We start from the raw sequence: 16910 nt of genomic DNA on the forward strand, positions 1-16910 counted from the left end.
GTTGGGAGAAGAAGAAGAGAAAATTTTATTTACTTTTTTTAAAAAAAAAAAAATGGTTTTGATAGAATTATAAAAGTTGAAAACTGAAGTGTTTTTTTGTATCTTATAAAATATTAGGAAGTTTTGAAAATGTTAATTTGATCCTAGAGTTACTTAATTATATTTTAAAGTGGATTTGATCATTTCTTGACCAAAGTGGAGCAAAAAACAAAACAAAAGACTTATTTAACCCCTTTTATTTTATTAGAAACAATATATAGTCGGAGGAAAAAGGAAGGTTTCATGGGAGACTTGCAGACAAGTCTTTGGTCGAAACGTATATATGCGTATTACCCTATACAGTGGTTTTCTTCTGTCAAAAGCAATAGCTCACATTCCCTCATATATACAATCATCCATTCTCCTATTTTTTGCCGTATAAATTCGAAATCGTATTTATCTACCATTGTACTTGCTACCTACTTCAATTTTCCCAACCTAATTCACAGGTAAGAATTTTGACTCATCTTCTTTGAATATTCAATGTTTAATTCTTTCTACTATGTTTTAGAGCCACCTTAATTCAACTGGAATCTTAATTTTGTAGCTCAAAATATAATATAGTTGATAGATTCTTTTCTTCTGTTTTTTTGGTGAAAATTAAGAAGTTCCAGCTTGAATGATTGGATCACAGTTTAGATAGAACAGAATACAGATGGGTTCCACGAATTCAGTTTTTTTTCACTCTATAGTGTAATTAATTTTTGTTTGGATTTTGCAAAATTTTCTCATTTCAGTTCAAACCCTTTATGGATTTCTCTCAGCAGACAAATGGGTCTTCGAGATTAGATTGGTGGAAATTTGTATGCAAAATTTACTACGTGTAGATTTTTTTGCTCCAGCTGCAGATTCTTGAGTAGAGATTCTACAGGGCTTTGCTATCATTATTTGATTGAATGGATGTGGAGGGATCAAGTACTTTGTCAGGAAATGGTGCACAATCTGTAGAATCTCAGTCACGTCCAGTTCAACGACATTTGGATGATGGTAAGTTCAAACTACAAATCAATTTTGTTATTCCTATGAGAGGTTTTCCGTGATAGTTAAATTCTGTGAAGAGTTTGGTTTTAAGTGAGTTGGAATAGCATAGGTCAAATTACTAATCAAGCTATTTGAGGAAAGGTAGACATGGAAGCAAAGAGCAGAAATAATTAATAATAATGTGGTGCCGGGCATCTACCGTCATACCACAATGATGGCCAAACTATTGCAATCCATAATGGGAAAGAGATTTTATCTACTAATACAACAGATAATATGATATGCCACAAATCAAGAGATTTGCAGCTACTTTAATTTTCAAAAGACATGCAAAAAGCAATAGTGATAGATCGCAGCAATGGAAAAACTGTGGAAGTCCTCAAATTTATTCATTATGATTGGTGGAGAGTGCACATTAAGTATGAACTTGAAGATATTATAGATCAGAACAACTTTCCGTCATGAGTATCATAAATTAAAACCAATAAAACAAAGGAGAACAAAAAGCTCTTATGGGTAGAATTTTCTCTCTCAACGTGCCAGGTTCTTTAACGAGTATATTTGAACTAAATAATCAGAAAATTGGAATTGCTGCTGCCAATTGTTAAACCAGAGAAAATTACTTCTTGTGTTTTCACAATACTTGAAATGTCTCTTTTGTGGGTGTTGCTGATGTTATGCTGGTGATATTTTGGGTGGTGTTGATAGATGTCAACTCTTGAGTTGCGTCAGCATTATGTAGGGTTGTGGTTTGGGATAGTTATTAGTTATTTCTGGTATGTGGTGATGGGGAGTCGATGGTAGTGCTAGTCGTTGATGGAGATTGTGGTTTCTTTGGTTAAGCCTTAGATGAGCTGGCAAGGACTTGTGAGAGTATGATCAATCTGAATTAGGGATGTGATCTGATGCCATCCTTCTTGTATTTATCAAGACCTTTTATGGGACTTTATCCAACTCTTGTAGACACCTTAGGAAAAACTTGTAATCAAGTAATTACACTTGTATGGACACATTTAACAAGTAGTTAGGTGAAGAAAATGGAATGTCATTGTCTTACCAGAGGACTTGCTTGATTTCTACAGTAATGGTAAATAAACAAAAGTAATTTTTTTGGTCAGTGAAATAGGAGCATGTGAGAGTGACTTTCCATGAAGGGAGATGTAGTGTCCTCTTCCATACAAAGTAAGAGTTTGGTGTCTATCTGTTGGTTATAAATTCTGATTTTGGATCAAGTTACAGGAAATAAGCTTTCTCAACAGTGTAAAAGCCTTCTAACATAGGTTCCAGTTGTACTTCACTTACTTAAGGTCTTGCCATTGTCGCTAGAGTCTGGGTATGTTTGTTTCTTTAAATAAGCATATAAGGAGGAGAATATGTGAATTTGAGGAGCTCATTATGCCATCTCTCTATAAAATATATAATTGATTGTGATTGTGACATTGCGACAAGTGATGCATCTTCAATCAAAATATCAAGTTATGATTTTTTCAGTTAAGCTTTTGTTCTATATTAATTGGTACTCATCTAGTTGATTAGTTCAGTTTTCCATTGAACTTCTTCATTTCTCTCGGTATTATCATTTATCTCTCAAGCTGAGTGCAATGCAGTTCTATTTGCTTCATAACCTATAAAATACAGAAGTAGAGGCTAAATATTGACATGTTTAATTCTCACGTTTGCAGCTGTATATCAGTTTAAACAACAAAATCTCCCAGCATGTAAACCTGTCCTTACACCAGCATGGGTAATTAAATGAGAACAAGTCTTTCTCTGAAATTCCCATTTCTTTTCTAAATCGACAGGGTGTTGTACTTCTCTGACTACATTTTCTTAACAGGTCATTTCGATGTTTTTCTTGATAGGCGTCATTTTTATTCCAATTGGACTTCTCTGTCTTTATGCTTCTGAAAGTGTAAGCTTTTGCTCCTCTGTTGATTAATGCATAATCTGTTTCCTCCATTCCTGATCAATAAGTTTGGCATAAATGGCTGATCAGAAAAGCATTTGCAGGTTATTGAGATTGTTGACAGATATGATATAGATTGTGTGCCAGATAATTTCAAGAGTCAAAAAGTTGCTTACATCAAAGATACCTCAGTTTCCAAGAATTGTACACGTTACTTAAAGGTGATATTTCATTACGAGTTATGAGCTCTCATCCAAGCATGCCTCTTTTACATATTAATTCTCCTCGCTTCATAAGATATTACCATGTCAGATTTTTATGACACTACATCTAAGCTTTCTTCTGTACATCCAGTGATGATGATGTATACTTTGACTGCTCATTGAAGTTCATTGATGGACACCATTTACTAATTATTATTTTTTAAAAACAAACCAGAACACTTTTCACTATGGAAAAACTCATTTTTTGGCTCATATGTTGAGTATATACCATTTCCCCGGTGATACAAAAATCTTCAGTTCTCTGGTTATAAGACCTTCTCCACGTCCAGTTTATGTATTAGCCCCTGTTTCGCTTTTTTTAACATAGCACACAGTTTTTCGTTTGCTATTGAGACAACATTAGTAATCTGCTGCTTCTAATGAAATCTACTATGCATCAGAAATCAATTTCGATATGAATTTTTTAATCTTAAAGGCATAATATTTTTGATACAATCTTATATAACTCCCATTCAAACTTAGTGTTGAGAATTCTGTACAGAATACCCCAGTGTTCAGGAAAGCGAGCGCTTCATCACTTAAAGCGATGAAGCGATGCGAGCCTTCTACGCTTCACAGACTAGAATGAGTATGTGAGCGCTTCATCGCTTAAAGCGTGAAGCGGGGCCTTATCGCTTTTTTCCGCTTCACGCTTCCCTGAACACTGGAATACCCGTAGATTCTCTTCAAAGAAGATATGTATACATATATGGGTTTTGCTAACCTACTGCATGAAGGTAGGTTAACATTGTACCCACTTTTTGATTCACTAAAATATCCCTGCCACCTCATTAAAATAAGAGCTGTCAGGGGCATTTTAGTCTTTCTATCCATCCAATTTTCCTTCCTCCCCATTTTCCACTCATCTCTTTCTCAGGAATATCCAAATTTTGCTTCGCTTTACTGCAAACTTTTTCATTACAGATTCAACACATTTCCCTGATTGTAGTTTCCTTCTTGATGAACTGTAGATGGAGTTCTTAAATTGTTTTTTTCCCTAGATATTTAAATCAATACTCTTTCAACTCAAGGGTATGCATTTCTTGGCAAATCCAACTCAAAAATCATCTTTAACTCCTCTTCCTTTATGAGAAGCTTAACAGTAAACCCACGTCCAAAGGATACCCGCTCTAAACCCAATTCCACAAAATTAACGTCTGGCTTTTTCATTTTTTAATTTGTTTGTTCTTTGTGTATTGGATTGTGAAGTTAAAATGGATAAGTAATGGAGGAAATATTATATAGCAGTGGAAGAAGTTTCAGTGTGAGGTTTAATTGAGAATCAAAGATGGGAAGGACTGAGAAATAGAAATAAGGGAATTTAGGTAAAAGGACCAAAATGCCCCTGAAAGTTCTTATTTTAATCAGGTGGCAGGGTATTTTAGTGAATTAAAAGTGGGTACAATCTACTATCTTCATGTAGTAGGTTAGCAAAGCACTCTCTCTCTCTCTATATATATATGTGTGTGTGTGTGTGTGCGTGTGTGTGTAGGGTGACAAAAGTAGCCCATGAAAACATGATCACAGCCCACTCAAGTTTGAGTAGGATAATGACCTGTCCATTATTAACTCAGTCCGTTTTGACCAGCCTTATTCAGGCCCTCTAATAGTTGGTTTGGCTTCTTGGGCTAAATATGTATAGCCAAAATGGACCCATGAAACTGTCAAAATATATTTTTAAAAAGACTTTGAAAAGAATTTTTTACATGAGTTTTGTTTGATAATTAAACAAATTATAAGAAAACAAACAAAGAAGCTAAAACTTGGTAAGGAGTGGGCTGGTTGGGCTATGACCCATTATTTAGCTCATCTATATCCCGCCCATCTCAGCCCAAGCAACCTTTGTACGAGTCATTAACACACCCATTTATTAACTCAACCTGTTTTGACACACCCAAATTCTGTCCAACTCACCTAAATTCAGTCCAACTCACCCATTTGACAGTCATATATGTGAGTCTTGCTAACCTACTATATGGTTGTAGTAGCCTAGTAGGTTAGCACTGCACCCATTTTTTTATTTTCGCCTCTAATAACACATTAAATAAGAATAATGATGGGGTTCTTTTGTTCTTCCACAAAAGTAAAACCCAAGTCCCTTTCACCACTCTTTTTCTTTTTCCTTCTTGTCATCATTCATGGTGAAAGCTTAAGAAACAGAGATAGCTTTGGCTACTCTAAGAAAATAAAACCAAGATCCATAATCAAGAAGAGGTAACCATTATCTGACATTTCCAACTTCAATCTCATATTCACTTCCACTCTCAGCAAGCTTTTGTGCCTCCTCCGCTTCTTTGAAATGTCAAAATGTTACTAGAAACCCCCAATTCAGTTTCCATATCTGATTCGAATGCATAATATCCAATAACAATACCTCTTCAAACAACAATTTGACCAAGGTCAAATGCAATTAGAAAACAAATAGGGAAAAAAGCAGGAAAAGACGATGAAAAGCTATTCCCATCATCCAAGATGGTTTTAATAATTGTTCTTTGTATTCAATCTATTTCCCGATATTATGTTGTTGTTGGTGGAGTCGCCATTGAAGAGGGAAATGTGGAAAGAGAAGAGGGAAAAGGAGGATTGGGTTTAATGTTTGGGTGGAGAAAAAGTAAAGGCCCTCCTGTCAGTGTGGTAGTGTATTGGTAATGGCATTTGGAAATCAAGAAATGGATACAATGCTAACCTACCTCGACCAAGTAGTTGGTTAGCAAAATCCCATATATACACATAAGTATACTTACATATATATGTTTTATACACACACATACATGTATACTTAAAAATTAAAATAAGAATCACGGAAGGTAATATCAGAGGTTTTCTTACGGAAGGGTTGAGGCCATATTTTATGAAGGTGTGTAGTGCAAACTATTGTGGATTAGAAAGTAGAGAAATATGGAACTACAATAGCCAAATACATTACATTGTCATTTATTAAAAAATAGCATATTATTGTCTAAGCAATCAGGTTCTATGATAGATAAACACCAAAGTTGATTCTGAAAAGGCATCAATAACAGCATTCTTAGCTGATGCATGATGATAAAGTACATATTTAAAAAATGTCTCTCTCTCTTTCCTTTTTTTTTTTTTTTTTATGACAAGGGAAACCCGCAGCCGCTACCCTTTGGGTGCGTACAGGGTAAAACCCCCGCTCCTATGCAATAGCTCGCAAACCACATAGGAGAGGTAACCCGCACTAGGTAAGCCCGGTGCGACGAGCTCGACCCAGAAGGCAAACCCCTTGCTTTCGCTGGCAAGGGGTTTCAAACTTGAGACCTCCAACATGGAAGTCCCAAGCCCAAACCACTGGGCCACCCCGAAGGGTCTCTCTCTCTTTTCCTTTTGAAAGAGCTTTTCATACCACAAGAAAATAAAAGAAGAAACTGTATAATTTATGGAAGTTCTTTGTGGAATAAGGAAAAGTTGGTAGTCCTTTTCCTCTAATGTACATGTATAACCCAAACTCTTACAATTTCATTCAATGAAAAAAGGAACCACTGGTGTCAAATAGTACAAAATAGTTTCAGTAATAAAATATCCAGAAAACTGCTGGCAAATTGTATTTGACCTAAAACTACACTGTGGTGGTGATCTGATCCAGTTGTTCTAGATCTTCAATGTAAGCTTACATTTCCATAAGAAATGCTGAATTAGAAGTGATTTTTACAAGTGATATATACGTTTTATATTATCATACATTCACATGTCAGTGCATACTTGCTTCATAGGTATTATGTTAATTTTAAATAAATGAGTAAATGGAACTCCAGTTACCTATTAAAATCTAAGGAGACAGTTCTTGCTTTGGTAAAGTCACGACAACCTATCTTATCAGAGATGGACCCCGGGATTTGAGCACAACGGGGGCACCACTATCTTTTGTACGCCAATTACTAACGACAAAGTTCGGCGTATAAGTCTTAAAAAAAATGAATAATAATGGTAGCAAAGTACAAACTTATGTATAATCGAATATCATTAAGTTGATACTAATATAACCAAAGTACAACATCCACTCATACTTGAACTCGACACATTTACATATTTTGAAAGTGGTGAAAAATAGCACCATTGCTTACAATTGCAAATACTTCCTTCTCAAAGTAACAAACTAAACAAAAATCTAAAAGTGCATCACTAATAGTACTACGTAATTCATCTTCGATGTACTTCATGGATGAGAATGCTCTTTCTATGGTTGTAGTCGCGACAGGTAAAATCAGAGTCAACTTCACAAGTAAATAAGTCTCCACAAGATTTCCCTCAGCCAACGCTTTTGCCAAATCACTAATTCCTTTTAAATTAGAGAACCTAGGGTCACCACATCGCATGCACATTATGAAAATGTCAAGTTGGTAACTGAGATCTCAAAGTTTCAATTTTCCATACTCATCCGGATAATACTTGGCCAAAGTCATTATTCTTTCCATATCAAAATTAGCAAATGAATTAGCCGAATTCAAGCTAGCCATACTAACAAACAAGCTATAACTCACGACATCAAAGCGATTTGTTAAGCTCCTAAAGTTGCAAATCAATTACAATTTACAGCATAGAAAAGCTTAACACGTAGGGGATGTGAATAAGTAACGCTAGAAGGTCTACACTTTGACTTTCCAGGAATATACCAAAATATCATATTTAGCACCAAATGAAGTCGACTTCATCCATGAACGATTCCCATCCATCATCTCTCATTTGTTGCAACCTTTCCTTTGTAAGGTCAAGAAACACCCTAGCATTAACGAGGTATAAAGTTATTGAGGTATAACATGTTTGGCATTGTGCCATTCAATCCATAATGCGCATTGTTCATCCAACAGCATACCACATCATTCCATCTTTACTTTGCAAACACGACCAACCTTTTGCTTTTTTTTTTAATTTGTGATAAAAATTTAAATGATTGGAGATTCTAGTTTGGAATTTTTCTTTATCCTCTTCATTGATTTGTTTTGTGTTTGGAAATTGTCTCTGTGCAGGTGCCCCAAAATATGAAAGCTCCAATTTACATCTACTATCAACTCGATAACTATTACCAGAACCACAGAAGGTGAAGGTTCTTTACTCCTTTGTTTCATTTTTCTTTTTCAAGTACCAATTTTTGCTGGTAATACAAATTCATGGAAGATTGGTACTACTGGCATTAAAATTAGTTGATTATCAAGATTTATAAGTTCCTCTCTCTTTTATTTTTATTTTTATATGTATGTAATATAGATGCTTTTCTCAGTTATATCATATTCTTGTCACATTATATACTAGTTGTACCATTTGTTTCTTCTCTATTTTATTTATTCCTCTTTTCCTTCTGGAGTGTTGTCTGCATTTGTCATCACTTTTTCCTCCATGTGAAGTCAATTTTGTCATCTATCTCTGTTAATTGTTCTTTTCTGACTTAGCTTGGCCTTGTAATCCAGGTACGTCAAAAGCAGAAGTGATAAACAGCTTTTACATGGATTACAGTACAATGATACAAGTTCTTGCAATCCCGAAGGCGAAAACAATGGTCTCCCAATTGTTCCTTGTGGTTTGATTGCATGGAGCTTGTTTAATGACACGTATTCCTTCTTCAACGGGGCAGATGCTATAAAAGTCAACAGGAAAAATATTGCTTGGAGGAGTGATCGTGAACACAAATATGGGAAAGACGTTTATCCATCCAATTTCCAGAGCGGGTCTCTAATTGGTGGTGCAACATTGGACCCTAACATCCCTGTAAGGCCTTAGAACAGATGCAGCAATTCTGGTTATTCTTTTCTGTTAAATGAAACATATGGAAGTGCTTACAAAATTGTTAAATCAAGGCATATTAATTTAGGAGCAATATTTCATTTTAGAGTCAATATCTCTTCTTGAATCCCAAGACTAAAGAAGATGGGCAAGAAATGACCAATGGAAAATAGGTATCGTTCTTAATACATTTGAATATTTTCCTGGATGAACGTGTACATGAGTCACTACTAAGGACAAATATTGATCATTGAAAGCTCTTATGCCTCTATACTGGATTCCCGTCCGCATGTTGTGAGTCTTTTTTTTAAAGTTTTCACATCTCTGTTTTGTCTGATGCAGTGTCTTGATTTATATTACAAAAATAATAACACTGAATTTGAAAGTTCTTGCTAGGTTTCGTTCTTAGATGTGGCCCTTGTGATGTTGCAGTCATGACCCGAGTCTTTATATCACTTTTGTTGATTTTAATCCTTTCTTAAGGATTGGAATTTTAGCACTTAATTTGGTTACAGATTCAATCCGATGATTTAAGCATAAATTTTGACCTCAACATTGTGTTTCTTGTCTTCTCTTTCAACTATACGGATTTGACTTCTAATTGATTCTCTTGTCTAATGTGTTCTTTTTCATGGATCTTATCTTCAATTGGAATGGGATTGATGGAATCAATCAGCTAAGTGATCAGGAGGATCTCATTGTATGGATGCGTACTGCTGCTCTCCCTACCTTTCGTAAGTTATATGGAAGAATTGAAGTGGACTTAGAGGAAGGTGACTTAATTATGGTGAATCTTGTTAACAACTACAACACGTACAGTTTTGGTGGAAGGAAGAAACTTGTTCTTTCAACAACCAGCTGGCTGGGAGGCAGGAATAACTTCCTTGGGATGTCCTATGTCGCTGTCGGTTCCTCATTTATCTTCCTCGCTTTTGTCTTCTTGTTACTTCATGTGAAAAATCCAAGGTAAACCTTCAATATACAAATTAGTTCTTCATGACACCGTTTTACATGTGCCAAAATTCTGTTCTTTACTCATATATGCTTCATGCTGTACAGTGAAGGCACCCTTCCTGCCCCTTCCCTGCAGGCAATATAAATATATCCTGTCTTTTCCTCTAGACCATTTAAGCAGACAAAACTTCAGAGAATGCTGTTTTGCATTATGATAGATCTATCATAATGCAAAACAGGATGCCAGTTGTACTAGTTAAACCAACTTTTTTGGTTATATTTGTCTGTTTGCAAATAAGAACTGATAAGAAGAAAATACGAAGAGCAAAGCAAAAAATTAAACATTAGGAGTACCTTGAAAGTCCAGCAACATTTTGAGAAACTAAAGAAAAACACAGGAAGATGAAGAAAGTTTGAAGGATCATAGCAAATAGATGAAGCGGCATGAAAGCCACGTACATTGATGCGGTGGTTGGACAACACGTGAAGAAAATAAAGTTAGGGTCAATAATTAAAATGACGAAAATACCCTCTGTTGACATGTTGAAGCAGGCATGTTGATACCCAAGTATCTACTCATGCAAAAACACAAAATCCTATTGACCCAACAGTCCGACCAGGTGGACATTTTGGCTTCTCATAGCAGGTGCTTCTTAGTATAGTTCCTAGTGCCTTCCAGCCTTTTTCTACTAGATAGATATGACTGTCCACCCCAAACTTACAGAAAGATACGAAAAACTGAAGAACTTAGTTGTGTTATAAATTCCACCATGTTTTTGCGGACAAGGTTCTATTAGCATCACAAACAGTTACTAATTCTCCGCTTTCTTCCCGTATGAATCATAGACTAGTTGAAGAATTGCAGTAACATTTCGTAGTTGGTCCCTGATCAACCCAGGAGAAAATAATTGACCACACCTCTGTTCCATTTTATGTTTACGTGTTTTATTGTGGCCGAAGTAAGAAAAATTAAAGAAATCTTTTAACATGTTAGCCAATATATGCAAAATATCAAAATTATCCTTTAAGGAGTGGTGGTGAGATTTCCACATGCATTTTCATTTCTCTATCCTTACAAAAGAATAAATTTTATATCAAGTGAATCTCACCAAGTCATGTCACTAAGGGGTCATTTGGTAGGGATTATTAGGAGAAATAGTCCATGTATTATGTATGGTATTAATTAATACTATGTTTGGTAGTAATTTTGGGCCTATGGTATTATAGGATGTATAACTAATACCTTCCATTTGGTGGTATTAGTAATACATAGGATTTATCCATGTAAAGACAAAATTCCACTCAAATCCTTTTAATTATTTTGTTATTTTCTTGATTTCATGTTTTATATTTATACTAGTACATTTATTTAAATAAATTAGCTTACAAATTTTATTAGTTAGAGAGGGTTGTTTGTTGCTAAATAAATCCAATACAAATCAATACAATATTTGAAATGTGAGTTGCTTAATAATTGATAATTGAAAAGGCAAATATATCACCACATGACGTTTGTGATCTTAACTGAATGTATTATTTGTTGATATATATGTGATTTTCTAATTATTTGTATTTTGAGCAATTTATAAAATTACATACTTATTAAAACTACAACTTGCAATTTTATGTGTAAACATAGATGTTTATTCGATTTTACTATCGTTTACCGTCTTTTTGGTTTTAAAAGTAGATCGTCTATCTTTTTAAAATTGAAAATTGATGTTTTGTAAGTGATCAATTTATTAAGATGACAATTATTTACCCTCAAATAATTCAAGTGAGAAAATAGCAAACATGACAACAAAATTGTTTTTCTCCTAGCTAGTTAGAAGGCCACAAAAAAATAATATTGTCCGGGGTTATCTACCTTGACCCAATTACATAAAATAGAAAATCCCATAGTATTTAAGGGTATAATTGAAAAGAAGCTTTTTGTAGAGTTCTAATCCAAACACAAGATTATGATCCAAACAATGATCCAAACACTTGATAAGAAAATAAATCATGCATTACTAATGCATGCAATAATAATCCTTGCATTACTAATCCATGTGTTATATCTTTGTACCAAACGACCCCTAAGGGTAAAATGGAGATACTATAAATAATTTCCGAAAAAGAGATAGGTATTCAAATTTTTTTTGAATAGACTTAAAAGGAAAGTGTGTCACACAAAATGCGACCGGCGTACCTTTCTGGTAGTTGAGCATATCATTAATTAACTAACTGAAAAGGGTTCAGTAAAGGTTTTAAGGATGTAAAGTGATTGAGAGGGAAAGACTTGTATTGTATTGTTCTCTTTGAATTTAATGTTTTAAGTTAGCTTTCAACTAGTAGCAAACCTAATGTTTACTTAAAATGTGCTTGCGATATCAATTGCAATAAATAAAAATCAATCATACACATCATTTCAGAATAGTGACTATTAAGTTACTATAAGTCCAAAGAGAGATTAAGTTCAACAACAACCAGTTGTAACATCACCGACCTTTTGGAAAGGAGCTTGGAGCTAAAATCAAGTATAATAATCTTCAAGATGAATCCTTTTTTAGGATTCTATTCTGCATATTATAATATGTTCATATAAAGTTATAGGTAACTTACTCGGCTACCCTTATGCCAATAATATCAGAAATGCAAGATGACATATTATCCAACTTTCTACCTAACTGTTGGAATTCATAAAATGAAAAAAAAAATACTTATGGCTGATGCATCGCGGTTTCACCCAAAACTTTGAATCATAATTGTATATTTTAGGTGGGGGTGGGGGGTGAGTATTTGCAGTGGGTTGCAATATTATGACCAGTGTTCAGAACCAACACGTTGATGATTGAAAATCTAGAACCAGAGCTGAAGTTTTAAGTGGGTATACTTTCTGATATGTTTTGTCCAAAACTCATCTTCCGGTGAACTGTTGATCCTCCACTGAAGCAGATGGATGTTCATCTTTAGAGGGTTAAAAGATGTTTATGACAGTTTAAATTTCCATAGCAGATTATATGGTTCAACAACCCTCATTATGAGTTCTTCAAATCTTCATGCAGATTGGTAGCCTTTCTAAGGCCTTGACTTTTGCTCGGCACGCCTGATTAATAATTATAATTTTGAAGCTTTCTGTACTCCACCAACTTAAAAGCTGGAGTTCTGCTGTAGGGATCCATAATAGTATGGTTTAAGCAATTTTCATGTGCTGCATGATGGTTTACCTTTTTTTTTTTTGTGTGTGTGTGTGGGGGGAGGGGGGAGGAGGGGTTGTTCTATGCTTTCATTTTTTGCCAAAACTTTTGACTGGTAGAAATTTCTACTTGTGCAAAAACCATATGCGGTTGCCAATTGAATTTGCACGTGTATAAATAATATTGGAGTGATAAACTTGGTCTGGCAGAGAACAAGACCAGACCCAATCTGAATTCTGTGGTAGCTTTGTTTTGTTACCTGAATACTTCTATAGGATTTTCAGTACCAACTATTGATTAGGCTGATACGATTAGTAAACTTGAAGCTCATTAAAATATGTCTCCTGTAACAACAAACAAAACTTTCCATTGATGTAATTATTGGTCACCCGTGAAGAACCAAACAATTACACTGTGCTGGAGAGGGGCTGCCAATTTAATAGTCCCAGCTCAACAAAAGAATATTGCTTGCTGAGTGGCTCAGCCCTGCAAACTGACACAAGTTTGCAGGTGGTTTTAGCAGTGGAAGATAGAAAATTGCAAGGATAATAAGTATTGGCTGAAGGGAGACTAGGAAAGGAATTTCTTTCTATTAGAGTGGGTGACTTGTTGATAGGGTTTCTTAACTGTTGTGTTTAGTTCCCTCTGGATAAGTAAGAGTTGCTGACAACTTGACATATTGCTAGTTTTTAGTTTTTTTCGTTCCATATCATCAAGATGGTTTTAAATCTGCCTCACCTCAAATGATTAGTATATTTTGATGTAACATTTGCTCATTTGTTAACCTTGTGATGGCTGTTTATTCTTCAAGGTTATAAATCCCATTGAAGTCATTGTTGTTCAGCCTTTTCAGCATGTCAGGACTTTGATTTTAAGCTCCCTTTTATGCAGGTCTTATGGGGATACAAATTTATCTTGGAACTGGAAAGGCATGTCAAACTAGAAGGCATGACTATTGCTAAATTACAAATTTGGCTTCATGAAGTAAGTGAAGTTTATTAATGAGAACAACAGAATATCTTCTAAGTGGTTGCATTTTGTTCATAAATTCTATGGTTGGGTGTTGGAATCATAAACCCAAACAATTGGTATATCATTTCAGTTACTTGTTCTGGCATGCTAATACCTATGTGTATCTTTGAAATGCTTTAGCAAAATCCCTAGCTACTGTTGGCTAAGCGTGTAAAAGTTAGCTAACTAGCTATTTAGTGTATGTATTTGCAAGATTAATCAGATAATTATCTTCTTTTGCTATTCACATGCTAGATGGTCAGTGAAGTATAGGTTGATAAAATCAAATGGTACGTGATTATGAGTTTCTGCAATCTTTGAAGGTTTGATGTTTGCTTGAATGACTAAATCCTTCTTATGGTAGTGAATCCAAAGATATCGGAGTTTTTTGGTTGGTGAAATGTTCCGGAAAATACTCTTTCTAGGAAAACAAATTCTTCAAAAAATAATAGATAAATGACCTCTTTGGTGAGAGTAGGAAAAGCAAGTTCTATAAGTGCCATTCCGTGCTAATTGTCTCTTCATCACCCTCCAACCCAACTTCTCTACCACCCTCGCCACCCCCATCCTAAACCTACCTGCCATATGGTTTTCCTAGATGATCCTGGGACAATATTTTTTGCTAATTACTCACCAAACACTAGAAAATAAATAAGAAATCACTCATTTTCCAAGGATTCTTTTTTTCATGGAAAACCTTTTCGTTCGTACCAAGCACCCCTGATGTTATGTTTTATGTTATTGAATGGTTTCTGAAAGTAGTTTCATGGTGGAATCTTATAATGTTTGCATACCTAAGTCCTTCGTTATTTGATAACACCATAGAATGTATGTTATCTGTGCAGATGGATTTCCAGAACAGTACCTAGTCCCCGTACATAAACGAAAGTCATCAGAATTTTTTCAGAGGAAAAAAAGTAGATTATACAAGTGTAAACAATTCCTACAATTGGCCAATTGACTTGATTTGTTAGTCAGTTAACTTTATGGTGATAAGTTATGTAGCATATATTGTTTTGTATTAGTCCATTTATGAAGAGTCTATTGTTGGTGTTAAAGAGGTCTATTTTGAATATTTAGTGTCCAATAATTAGTACTATTTCCTTTCTAATTCATTAAGGAATGTTACATATACCTCCAAAAAGAAAATAGTTATGAGAATGAAATAGTTTAGTACATTATAACTTTATACTTTTAACATAAAATGAAATATATTGACATACACAATGCATTTAGAACAAAAATGGATCTCCTTATGTAATGATGATTGATAATTAAAATTGAGTTTCAAAATTAATGTTTCTCCTATAATTAGACCATAGTGTATGTGTTGATGAATGTGTAAGCAATAACAGAAAGTAAAACAACATATAAAACTTTCTTGTCAATAAGAAGTTGACCACTTTTATATTCTTCTTCTGCAATTGTCTCTAGTTTTGGAGCATTTGAAAGCCTTCGAGGACAAATAAATCGTGCTGGTGCAATTTCTATAACATTATGAATATATCCCCTTGCCATGCAGTATTTTTTTTCCTTTTTTTTTGGTGGAACCGAAAACTTGTAGGCAAAAAAAAAAAAAAGTTTCTGCTTTTGCTTGATTTTATTGTCAAGAATTTGAGATTTGATGCTCATTTATATTATATAGTAGGTTGATTGAGTATGTAAATGTAGGGTTGGGAATTATTTCTTATTAGCGATAAACCGAGAAAATAGATACTACTCGTTTTATTGATGAATTAATGGTCTCTGTATTATTTTGAATACTGACCCATAAAAATAAATCCACACCATAAAACCATGGTCAAATGTTGTTTGGACTTTTTTTGGTTGAGTGCCTCATTAGTCATTAGTATTCTTGTTCCCCCTAACAATTATGCTAAAATCTAGGTTACTGATGCTAAGCTTCTTTACACCTCAACTTTTTATTACTCTGTTCGTTTGTATTTATTTGTCCACTTTATATTTTATCCGTTCATTTAAAAATAATAATTAATATAGACATTTTACTATAATAGTCATATTAATTGATATATAATCTTAGGTCTTAAAATATAATTTGGATAATAATTAATTACTTGATATATTAAAAGGAAAAATATATTTTTAGAATAAAAAAATTAAAATGAATATATATATATAATACGGAAGAGCCTAAAATATCCTTGAACTATTGGAAACGGTACAAAATTACCCTCCATCCACCTATTGGCTCCCAAATACCCTTGTCATTTATCTTTGAGTCCAATATTGACTACTTTTATAACATATTATCATTTAAATAATTTTTTTAAATATGTAGTGACCATCTATTGGATACAATTTAATTACTTAAATTAATTTACAAACTCACCCATTATTAATTATATCCAATCCAAATTAATTAATTACACCCCACCCCCCCCCAAATTACATTTACCCCACCGATTAAAACAAATACACTCTTCATTCCAAACATTTTACTTCCTCTTTCAACCTTCTTCCCCAATGTATTCACTTACAATCTCAAAAAACACTACCTAAATTGATTAGTGTTTTTCGAGATTGTAAGCGAATATATTGGGGAAGAAGGTTGGAAGAGGAAGTGAAATGTTGGGAATGAAGGATGTTTCACTGTTTTGTTTTAATCGGTGGGGTAAATGTAATTTGGGGTGGGTGTAGTTAATTTGGGTTGGGTATAGTTAACTTGAGTCGGATATAGTCAATTTGAGTTGGGTATATTTGGTAATTGGGGGAGTTTGTAAATTAATTTAAGTAATTAAATTGTAACCAATATATAGATGATAGTCACGTATTTGAAAAAAAATATTTAAATGATAATTCGCTATATAAGCGGTCTAT

The 16910-nt window shown here is 34.1% G+C and overlaps 1 protein-coding gene across 2 annotated transcripts; it reads left to right on the top strand.

Moving 5' to 3' along the window:
• The first annotated feature begins 279 nt into the window (after nucleotides 1-279).
• LOC125824244 (putative ALA-interacting subunit 2) lies at nucleotides 280-14269 on the top strand. Of its 2 annotated transcripts, XM_049503590.1 has the most exons (9): nucleotides 280-488; nucleotides 882-1026; nucleotides 2703-2764; nucleotides 2858-2932; nucleotides 3031-3147; nucleotides 8178-8248; nucleotides 8616-8913; nucleotides 9605-9894; nucleotides 13953-14269. In XM_049503590.1, the coding sequence occupies exons 2-9, from the start codon at nucleotides 936-938 to the stop codon at nucleotides 14002-14004; spliced, it is 1056 nt and encodes a 351-aa protein (XP_049359547.1). In that variant the 5' UTR covers nucleotides 280-488; nucleotides 882-935; the 3' UTR covers nucleotides 14005-14269. The 2 variants fall into 2 exon arrangements, with proteins under 2 accessions (XP_049359547.1, XP_049359548.1); XM_049503591.1 differs by lacking the exons at nucleotides 280-488; nucleotides 13953-14269 and adding an exon at nucleotides 12930-13021 and having other exon boundaries at nucleotides 867-1026.
• The last annotated feature ends 2641 nt before the right edge of the window (nucleotides 14270-16910 follow it).

The sequence above is a fragment of the Solanum verrucosum genome, unplaced genomic scaffold (assembly GCF_900185275.1).
Source record: "Solanum verrucosum unplaced genomic scaffold, falcon-dt-bn FXZP01000291.1, whole genome shotgun sequence".
Classification (NCBI taxonomy): domain Eukaryota; kingdom Viridiplantae; phylum Streptophyta; class Magnoliopsida; order Solanales; family Solanaceae; genus Solanum; species Solanum verrucosum.

Bases quoted from the DNA above. Each gene is read 5' to 3' on its own strand.
- LOC125824244 (XM_049503590.1), top strand. From the start codon at position 936: ATGGATGTGGAGGGATCAAGTACTTTGTCAGGAAATGGTGCACAATCT. The intron at 2,765-2,857 runs GTAATTAAATGA...TTTTCTTAACAG, and splicing joins CTGTCCTTACACCAGCATGG to GTCATTTCGATGTTTTTCTT. The intron at 3,148-8,177 runs GTGATATTTCAT...GTCTCTGTGCAG, and splicing joins ATTGTACACGTTACTTAAAG to GTGCCCCAAAATATGAAAGC.